Source organism: Rhea americana, unplaced genomic scaffold (genome assembly GCF_003343005.1).
Source record: "Rhea americana isolate MKP2758 unplaced genomic scaffold, rheAme1 scaffold_410, whole genome shotgun sequence".
Taxonomy (NCBI): Eukaryota; Metazoa; Chordata; class Aves; order Rheiformes; family Rheidae; genus Rhea; species Rhea americana.
Window position 1 is genome coordinate 395,054 of NW_028186547.1, and position 10,955 is coordinate 406,008.

A 10,955-nucleotide genomic window follows, 5' to 3' on the forward strand; every position below is an offset into this window, starting at 1 on the left:
TGCCGCGCACGGCACCGGCGCAGGCAGCGTGCACGGTCGCAGGCACCAGCACAAGCACACACGGGGCACAGGGCGCTGGCACCGCTCGCCGAGCACCGCGACCGGGCAGCGCACACCGGGCACGGGCACTGCACGCTGGGCACAGGCTGCACGCACCGAGCACCGGTGCTGAGTGCTGCGCCGCGGACACAGCGTACAGGAGCTCCACGCAGCATCCCCGGCACCGGGCACTGCTCTCTGCACAGCACGCAGGCCCAGGAACCCCGGCGCCCGGCTCCGCGCGCAGGCACCGGGCTCGGCCCGCAGGCCGTGCACAGGCACGAGGCTCTGCGGAGGGCTGCGCGGCCTGGGGTAGGGTGGCTGCCGCAGCGCTATCCCTTCCCCTGCTGCACGGCTAGGTCTGAGCCCGGCTGCTGTGAAATGGGCCACGCAGGGAACGCCAGCCACACATTTCCAAGTGGCTAAATCAGGGTGTCCTCAGCCCTCCCCTCCTTGCAGAGCCAGAGGTGGCTCCGCCAGCCCCTTTCCACCCCAGGCTCGAGCCAGTGCTCTGCTCTCCAGCAGCACTGGAAAGGATCCTGGCAAGGGGACTAGTGTAATTGAAGCATCAGACAGGGTGACGCAAGCTAAACTGAGCTGTAGGGGAGTGCTTGTTTTAGACATTTACTTAGAGCTTTTAACTTGAGATTTCAGAGCAGCATGTTTACAAGAAACAGCAGCTGTCCCTCTCTCCCAGGTTGTGGGGAGCAGCTCCTGCTACTCGCTGTTTTGACAAGCTATCAGGTCCTGTGCCTGTCTGCTCAGCCTGAGACAACCTATCCTCTCACTTTGCTTCTGGGTGAAATCCTAAAATTAGGGTCATGCAAATATTAAGATATGAATGCCTGTTCCAGCCACGCAGTAACCCAAAGCACAGACAAGAGCTTGTTGTCTCTACAGTTTAAACTAAGAAGTTGCTCAGTGGAACTGTTTACACAAAATACAAAGCAATTGAAGCCGACATTAATTTATTTTCCCTAAGGTCAGATTGTTTCTAATCAATGATAAGAGAAACATTAAAGGGAGGACTGAAATGGTAGCCCAGCAATGTCCTCCACACAGATTTCAAACGCTAACTCTGCATATGCAGGATGACACCGAATGATCTCTGGGCTTCAGCCTATGTCTAGCACAGCTGCAGCCCCACAAATCCCCCCGGATGGTCAGGAGGAGGGAGATGCATTTAATGAAATGTTGTTTCCGCAGAAGCCCTGCATAGGCTGCCTGTCAACCTGCTAATCTCCTGAGCACAGGCAGACTTGTGCTACCTCCACATGACCCCATTCATTCATCCTCACTTGCCCAGCTTGCAGAACAAAGGAACCAGGTGAAACTGCCCCAAAAAGAGAATTTGATAGATTTGTCTTTTTTGCTCGAAAATAGCTAATGTGCAGCCTGGGCTGGTGAGCCGAGAGTGACCACATCCTTACCTACATGCAGTGCTCCCAGGAGCAAGCTTAGTGTGTGTGTTAGCAGGAGAACTGCCACTGAAGGCTGGAACACGTACGGATGTTTAACATTGCCCCTCCGCAGCACTCTGCTTGGCGCCTCCTGGGAGAGACGGCCCTTTGTCCCAAAGCGCCAGAGACTGATTATTGCCAAAGACAAAAGGCCAGGATAGATGGGCGGATAGGTGCGGCACTCGCAATGTTCCTGGTGTGTAAGACTGTTGTGTTGTAAAACACGACACAGTTGGACTCCACTCTGCCAAATGAGGTGTTTTATTCAGATGCACCCTTCTGCCAGGGCAAAAATATCCTCCCTTTTCACCAGATCCACATCCAAAAAGGAGGGTGTATCCCTGCTCCCCATGCAAACACCTCCCATGTGGCATCTCCTAGGCTTTCCCATTCCTGATGAACTCTCTCCTCAAGCATCTTGCAGACTGCACAAAGTTAGGAGCCTGGGCACAAGCCAGGTGACCATCTGCCAAAGCCCCTGGGGGAGGCAGAAGGGGGAGGCAGGAGGAGAAGGCATGTGAACAACCATCCCTCATGCCTCCTCTTTTGACTTTTACCTCTCCTCCAGAGCCCACCGAAGCCATAGGGAATGAGGCTGTAGCTTTCCATCTCATCCAATATATGTCAGGTTTAAAAAGTTCCCTGTTTAAAAAGTAATTGCTTTTACTTTTATCCTATCATGACTGCAGCATTCAGCAAAGCTGGAGATTTCAGTCCTTTCTAGCTGAAAATCCTCCACTTGATCCACAGAGCAGCACAGGGGAACACTGAGTCTCATTCTGCAGCTGACAGAAAGGAGGCAAACCCRGAGACTACGTAGATCCCACACAGCTACTGGGGCCTGCCCTTCAGGGTGGGATATCGATCGCAGCAGCACTCAGCACAAACCAATTGCTTCTTAAATTAAACAAGAAAATGAATCTATCCTCAGAGAGAAACACTGCTGCTCTCATGGTGGAATTTCCACCACCTTCAACACAGCCAAATGCTCCAGAGACTGCAGGTTCACCTCAGCCTGCCTCCAGGCCTGCTTCTGGCCCAGGAGTCAGAGTTCAGAGGGAGAGAAAACTGATCCCACCTCTCTGTTCCCTTCTGCACAGGGAAAGAATATGAATCAGCACAAGAGAGATTGTTGCACAGGTTCTATGGGTATCTTCCAGACCCGGTCCCAAGTATTAAGCTGGAGTTAGACTTGGGCTGAAAGCAGAAAGTTCCAGTCCACAATCAACAGATCCTTCCCAGTGCTCAGAAAACACAACACCCTTGCACGTTATCAGGTTGACGTTTCTTTGGGGCTTGTGGTGCCAGTGCCAGCCCTTCACTTTGAGGAACCGCTGTAATCAGGCAATTTAACCTATTTTTCATGTGCATTTGGCTGCCAGGAAGAGAACAGGGGACTGTGTAATCGCTCTGCTTGGGATTAGATCACTAATCAAAGAACTGTTCAGCTAAGTGCTCCAGTGTCTCACTTGCTAGCTCCAGTGAGCACTGCCAGAACTTGTCCGTTCTGACCTCAGAGCTCCTGGCAGGATAACTGAGGGGCCAAGACAGGTCCAGACACAGAGGAGGTCTGTGTGCCTAGGAAACTCCTTTGGCTAGTGATGCCCAGGTGTCTTCTGCATGAGACAGGGACACAGTTCAGACTGCACAGCCTGGCAGGTGAAACGGCAGATCTAGMTAGTCTGACAAGTGAGTTGAGCTTTCTGCATTTGCTTTAACCTTTGCACATCTTGGGAAGGATCAGGGAGGAGGAGGGTTCCACTAGCATACCTTTCCTGTTAGGAAACATGTCAAGGTGAACAGATCCCACTAAATGCTAAAACAAGTGGAGAAAAGAGAAAGGCCTTTAGGAGCCAGAAGTAGAAGAAGGGAGCAGAATACAGACAAGGTGCCACAGGAACAGCGGTAATAGCATGTCAGGGCCAGACTGCCAAGAGAGGTGAGCACAGAAAAGCCCAGCCACACATGAGCTGCACAGCCCTGCCATCCTTCCTTCATACCACCCCATCCTGGCAGGCACAGGATCCAAGCACTGCCTCCAGCCTAGTGTAGGATATTACCACCACCCCCAGTTAAAGAACTCCTGAATCTGTGATACCAACAGGGGCAGTGACCAAGGAGCAGCTTCCTGGCAGGCTGCAGCACTGCAAATCTGCTGGCTTCCCTGCCTCCTCTCACCGTGTGCCATCGTTATGCTAATGTACATAGCTTCAGGGAGGATGAGATGTTATTCAAATCTCAGTTGTGGCTTTAGCAGGAGGCAGATAAGTCTTCTAAGGATTTCCTTAGCCCAGAGTTACAGATGTAACCCATGTACTAATTTATCCCAGGTTATGTATTTATCAAACTGAAACAACTCTTGATCCTAACTAGCTGCTCTAAATGAAAACGTTCTGAACTTTCTCCTCCCTGTGAGCAGTGGGATCTGACCRTGTGTAGCCTGATAGCACCTTATCTCAGCACCAGGCCCCTGTGCTCCACCTTGCCCTGGCCAGCGAGCCTATAATCAACGTGGCCAGATGCAGCAGTGACCTCAGAGTCCACAGACAACATCACYGGCCAGAATTAGAGATTTGCATAGCCCTGTGTCAGCCAGCTTCAGTCACCCAACAGCCTCCACAGAAACACTATCTACTCTGGAAAGCTCCCACCTTGGGGCTGGTTGTAGGACCGAGGTTTGAAAGAAGTGTCTCCTTACAAATGCACAGCGATAGAGCAACTCGACTCCTACCAGGCACTCTGTGATAACGGGCTAGGCTGTCCACAGCCTTACAGGCACACTGACTACGSTAGACAGTACAGCAACGAAACACTGGTGTGACAGCTCTTGCCCCATCTGTGCCACTGCACCGCATTCTGCCTGWGGCAAGGAGACAGACAGCAACGCTCAGGGCTGTTCCAGAGAGGCAGAAACGCACACAGATCCCTGTGGGACACTGCTGTGCACCTGGGCAATGCAGGGAGGGACATCCTGCTGCCAGCAGGAGATGGAGATGCAAGGGAACCAGTGAAATTTGATCTCTTACTGCTTCTCTTACCACCTATCCCAGGCTTTGTGCAGCACCCCCACAACTGCAGCACCCCCACAGCCCTTCCTCAGCCCAGATCCCTGAAGCAGGTTGTTGTTGCCTGTACAGTTAAGCAACACAATCTTCTCCAAGAACTGGCCATGTGTTATCTGCCTGCTCCTGGTTTTCTCTTCTGATCCTGGAAAGGAGAATCTCATCTAGGTGACTTTCTGCAGCTTTGCTGACCGAGCCCCACTCGGGCACTTGGCTATTTTCCTCTCAGCATGCACGCACAGCCCTGCACTTAATTCTGACCACTGAGCTGTAACATACCTGCGGCAGTTCTTCCTCTACATTTACGGATGGTTTGTTTCATGAATGGTTGCTAGTTGTTTCATTTTTTACTACTTAAGATTGTTGGATTTCTTTCTGTGCTGCCAAAGATTATAAAGGGAATGAAGTGAAGCACAGCCTGGACAAGGAGTCAGGGTTCTGCCTTCCACCCGCTACCATGCGGTGTTCTCATTCCACTCAGAACCTCGTTTTCCACAAATGATGACAACTCTGTTCCGTGACGTGTTTAAGGCTAGAACAACACTGATCGGAGCAGAGGGCTAAACTGTACTTAAGATGGTGTACCTTTGAGTGTAGATAGTGTTTTCCTTTTTTAAAAAATTGTGTATGCTGAAAAACCTGTGACAAAGGATCAGGACCCCCTGCACTGGATGGAGACTGAGGCATCCTACCCCAGACAGCTCAAAGGTATGCTGAAGTACAACGGGAAAAATAGGCATACGAGGAAGCCATCCGAACAGACTTTAGCAATGTACCTAAGCACATGCTAGTCTCCCTTGCCTTTTGCTTTGCTCTGGGGAGGGCATGCAGCTCTGACACTGTGTATCTGAAGCACACTGAAGAGGTACGATAGTTTCAATTAAAGGGAAAGTTGTGGTTGGAGGCTATTATGCTCTTTCCCTCTTAACAGCTCAATTATGACTCCTTCCAATCTACCTAACACCCAACCGCCTCCAAACCAGAACAGCTCTCACACACACATCTCTGGCCAAGGTAAGGCAGACTAGCTCTGATGTCCCAATCCCATGATTACACCACTAAACACTATAAAGCGCTGTACAAAGATAAGGAAGCCAGTTTTAGAGGGCAATAAAAAAAGCTTTGTTTTCATGTGCTAGCAGGTGCTTACATCACTATGAGCTGCAAACTGCCATCATCAACATCATAAGGAACAGCCAGGAGTGTCTGGTCTCCTCCAGAGCCCGCTAGCGGCTGCTATTTCAGTCTGACAACTCTTCCTACATACGTGAGCCAGTCAGATAATCTATCTGACACAAAGGCAGCATTTGTCCTTCACTGCCACTGCAGCAATACCTGTATTACATGGCACCAGAAAACTTGCACAGAGAACAAGTTGCAGTCCATTGTACAAGGAGCCTGCAGGTACGGCTAGATGTGATCTGTTGCGCACATGGAGAGGGTGCTTGCACAAGTGCAAAAAAAGGTATCGTACATCATGTCCATTCTTGAAGGAAGGGGGGAGCATTCTTCCTCGTCTTCTCACTGAGTAAGCAACTAATTAGGAAGCTGAAAAAGAGCAGTGAATGACTGCCAGAAATGCCTTGGAAAGAAAAAGGCTAGTTTTAGGCTTATCTAATGTCACATCAGCCATTTCCTAAGAAGAGAACAAATTTAATTAAGAACACAAACTTGCTTAAGGAGACCAAGGTTATATACACTTATAAGAGAAGACAGTGCTGAGGGGTAGGCAACATCTGTATGAAGAGCAAGAAATACAAAGATCCTGGGCCTATCTGAAAAGGACTCATTATTCAGGGTTAAAAGCTGGTGCCATCTGGTACACAAAACAGCCAGCACAAAAACATAGCTTACTGCAGAGGATACAAGAGTAGCAAGAGGAGAAGACACAGCAGCAAGAGATGAGACGACTCAACATGAGCAGCAGGAAAAGGGCAGGAGGAGCAGACCTTAGACACTGTAACAAGCCCAGAGTAGACACTAATAAAAGTCAGTTCCTATGTGGAGACTTTCCTGGCTGCAGTCTGCACTGCGAATGCAGAGGGAGGATCCTGGTTTCACCAGAGACCCATGATACAGTCACGCTCCAGCACAGAGGTGCTGCGGAAGGGGCTGGCAGGCAACGAGCTCCAGGAGCATATGTGCTCCCTCTGCTGCTCAACGAGGCTCCAGGCACGCAGCCTGGCAAAGTCTGCACCAGCCTTCCCTTCCSCTGACATTGCTGGCTCCAGCTGCACAGAACTAGCTTTGCTCAGCCACAGTCACATGTCACCTGGTGAGAAAGTGCACAAAGATGCCAAGACAGGCCTTGTCATCTTTGTTTCAATGCCWTCTACTTTAAAGATTAAGCAATACATGGTCAGGCACAGAATTCCACATTCATCCTCTCTCTAAACTTCTTCAATACTTTTAACAGGGACTCACAATCCAGGCTCGCAGAACAGACACTGGACTGAGATGGAAGGAGATGATACCATCAGGGGTTAAAAAATACAGCACGTAAAACTGATTAGAGCTCAYCTCAAACTGCTGAGTGGCTCTGGCACTGATGAGAAGCAGGCATGTCTCTATGTGCTATGCTGTCTGTTTAYTCTCAACCAAACTATCAGAATTCCTGTAGAAATGACAGGCTCCAAAAAGGATCTCAGATCACATTAGCCCAGCATAGCAGGAACTCAGCACTAATGCCAATGATGCCTTGCTCCAGCTGCAATGTGCTGGCACACAGAAATTCCTCTGGAAGCAGTAAGGTACAGCACTGCTGTACCAGTGATGGAGTGGAACATTTAAAACTAGTCTCCAAACACAGTTCAGGAGCAATGTGCCYGAAAGCAGACAAGTACAGATCAAGAAAGAACATCACACTGACCCCAAGTCAACAGGCTGCTGCTTCAAAAAGGAGGTTTTTTTTGTTTGTTTGGTTTTGTTTTTTTTTAAGCCTTCATAGTCTCACCATCTCAGTCTGAACTCTGGCATCTTGTCCACACCAAAAGTTATCTGCTGTTGACAACAGCTGTCAGCAGCACTGCAGCTGAACCACTGCTGAAGAGCTTTCCAAAAGGAGGGCAGGGAAGGACAAACCATTCAGCACTGGCTGAGGAAAGACAGCTAAAACGTGCCAGAGGGGCAGGGGCTTTTTGTTCTGTACAATCATAGGAATGACCATAATGGGCCTGATTCAAGGTCGATACAGCCCAGTAACCCATGTCTGATTGCACTAAGTACTGAATATTTGGCAAAGAACTCAAGAACAGGTAAGTAGAATGTGATCCTTCCCYGGCTACGGCTGTCCAGCTTCCATTGGACAGTGATTAGGAATTTACTGGGTGAAAGACTATACCTGGGCCATGGCTTCTGATCAGCTGTGTACCTCATTATCAAGACTAAGGACCCGAAAATTTGGTTATATTCTCTACTAGCCCACCTTTTTACAGAGCTTACCTCACTACCTCTGCAACAAACCCATTAGTTTTCAATGAATTGCACATGGAAAATGAAAATAAATGTTGCCCCAAAGACACTAGCAGGGAGTAAGAGTCCAGATGGTCTGTAACTTTGGCATGCGGAAAAAAGCACTTGTGCTACCTGCTTCCAAATTGGGTGGGATGGCTTTGCAAGCAGAGTCATGGCGAGTCCACCCCCTCCCCAGCATGCTGCTACTGTCAAATACTGCAGTAAGGAATTACAGATCAAAGGTAATGACTTGGTACATCATCCTGTTACTGATGGAAAATAAAGATAGATGAAAAGACCCACRCTGCTCTATAAATACATCTTATTTTAATTATTCCAGATTAGTTCCTCGGCATCCACATTGCACAGCCTGCTTTGCAGCAAGCACACATCATTCTTCTGTTGAGGTTTTTCATACCACAGCAGCTACAGCAAGTTCTGTGTGCTTGCTTTCACTACATGTCGCAATGCAACAAGGATTGCAGGGCCCAAGTGCATGAGTGGAAGGTGGGAGGGAGTTGCCCTTAAGATCAGGCTTGACTAGCCAGCTGCAGAACCCACTCCAGCTGCTTTCCTAGGAACACGGATTAGTAACAGGAGCGGTTCCACTCCACTTCAAGGTTGTCCCTTTTGGATCTGCTTAGAGCAGCTTTACCCTCTCAAACAGAAATTGACAGGCAGAAAAGAAAGAGAGTGCATCTCTGAATATTTCTAAGTAGTCATGTCTTTCTTTGGAAGGCTTCACGGATTCTCCTTGCCCCAAGAAATCCAAAGTATGCAGCCGCTTGCAGTCAGTGCTTGAAACTAGGCCAGGAGATTGAACCTTCACAGCTAGAAATGCTTCAGCAGTCAGAAGAGTGGAAAGGAGAGGATTCCTATTAAAAGAACTTGACACCTCGGCCATCATCCAGCGTGATAATTTCAGCTTTGTGCTCTTGCTGCAAGGCTTGCAGGGCACGAAGCAGCATAGACTCATCCAAGCCATGGAACTCTAGGAAAGAAACATCCCCATCAACAGGAACAAAAAGAATCACATAAGAAAACAAACAGGCTTACAGAAGTCTATGACCAATGACATGGATGACACCTTCCAGACTCCAGCACCACAACACAACAGAATCATCACTACATTGCTGCAACAGGAACAAAACCTGAAGGTTAATAGACAGAAAGAGGACAAATATGTACAGCAATCTCAAAGGCAGCAAAGAAGCTATGCTGAAAAAGAATACACCACACATTTCATGCCCAGTGAAGAGCCTAGCACTAGGGCAGAGGGAGAACAAACTGCAAACAGTGGTAACACAGGGAGATGTCACAGCACTGAGTGGTAAAAAACCTTCAGTGTTACATTAGCCAGTGCTGATCAGTGAGCTTGCATGAACAATTTAAAAAATACTTAACYTACAAAACTACAATGTGCCAATTGTTTATGCTTTCAAACCAAGCACGCTTTGAAAACTTGCTCCAGAACATGATACATGACATTACCTTCGTTCTCTGTATCATCTCCACTGGTTAATTCATACAGTGTGAATACAGAATTTGTCAACCCATTCTTCGATACCTAGAAAAAACAAAAGCAGTATAGCAAAAATTACTTGTGTAATATCCTCAGCATAGATCTCTAGTACATCTTAGTGCAAATGAAATGGAGTGTAGACAAYGTTCAATGAGCAAAAAATCCCTGGAAATGCTTCATAGCATTGGAGAGTCAAGAAAAGATGTCTAACAAACTAAGGCAGTTACTTTCTTTTTCTCTCTATTCTTTGCTCTTTCTGTCTGTGCCTAAGAACATGTTTTGCAATACAGACTCACRTCACAAGAAGGCAATGCAACAATATTGCTTTATCCTCACTATGGAACAAGCAACTACAGTGACAGAAGTTACTTATAGCAAGTAAAAAGTTAACATCTCCACGCATCTCTGCAACAGAGAGAAATRGAACCAGAAAGGTAAAAATAGTGAGAAAGTAAGACACCAAAAATTCACACTCATCTTTTTCACAAATCACAGCCAATACCAGCTGTCCTCCCGGGCGCAGGAAGAAGGCCTGGTCTGCAGAGTGAGAGAGTTCCTATATCCTCACCCACTGATAGATGAGCTTTCCCCATTCTTCTGGTCTCTTCCACATGATCAARAAGCTGGATTTGTTCTTATCTAACCATTCCAGGTTCCCTAGATCAGAGAAAGGTATTTAATCAGAGTACAGGTCTAGAATAACAATCATGACCACAGATTTCATAGTGCACACTGGATGCTACACCTACAGACAGCTTTGGGTACCACTTCACCGCTCTATGCTTCTTGCTTACTTCCTAAATACCTCTGCATTTACACAACTCCATTTCTCTTTCAAAAACCCTCTTCCTCTTGCAACTTGCTACATGGCAGTTCAAATGCTGCACGTGGACTGACAACACAGACACGTGCCACAGGGGACAGATGCCTACCACCACAAGGGAGGACACTGGTCCTGAGGGGCAGGATCCTGCTAAAGGGCATGGATGCCCGCTGCAGAAGGACGGACACCCGCCGTGAGGCACAGGGGACGGGCACTGTGTGCCCAGCATGGGGGACGGACACCTACCGYGGGGCACAGAGGCTGTAGGCCTGCCACGGGGCAGGCGCATCTGCTGTGCCTGCCATGGGGCGCAGAGGCTCGCTGTGGGGCAGCGACACCCGCTGCGACGCACGGATGCTGCAGGCTCGTTTCGGGGCGCGAGCGCCACGCTCCCGCTGCAGGGGCGGCCACCCGCCGCGGGGCAGGGCGCTGCCAGGGACCGGACCACGCACCTTGTTTGCGGAGCTCCTCCAGCACCACCTGAACGGCCTCCAGCGGGAGCTTCCCTGCGCCGGCGTTAAGGATCAGGTAGCGGGCGGGGGCGCGGGGCCAGGAGCGGGGAGTGGGGCCGCGAGCGCGGAGGGGGTGCGCCCAGG

General features: G+C 49.1%; 2 protein-coding genes across 2 annotated transcripts in view; both read right to left on the reverse strand.

Moving 5' to 3' along the window:
* WNK4 (WNK lysine deficient protein kinase 4) overlaps positions 1-7,910 on the reverse strand; it is a 20,581-nt gene extending 12,671 nt beyond the window's left edge. The window contains exon 1 of the mRNA XM_085314783.1: positions 7,902-7,910. Within this exon, the coding sequence (XP_085170909.1) occupies positions 7,902-7,910 (9 nt within the window). The remainder of the gene's footprint in view (positions 1-7,901) is intronic.
* Positions 7,911-8,319: 409 nt separating this feature from the next.
* VPS25 (vacuolar protein sorting 25 homolog) lies at positions 8,320-10,908 on the reverse strand (the record flags this gene model as incomplete). The annotated part of the gene is made up of 4 exons (XM_085314784.1): positions 8,320-9,005; positions 9,506-9,581; positions 10,105-10,193; positions 10,812-10,908. Coding segments are annotated over 4 exons (375 nt in total), but the record flags the coding sequence as incomplete, so codon positions are not given.
* Positions 10,909-10,955: the final 47 nt, after the last annotated feature.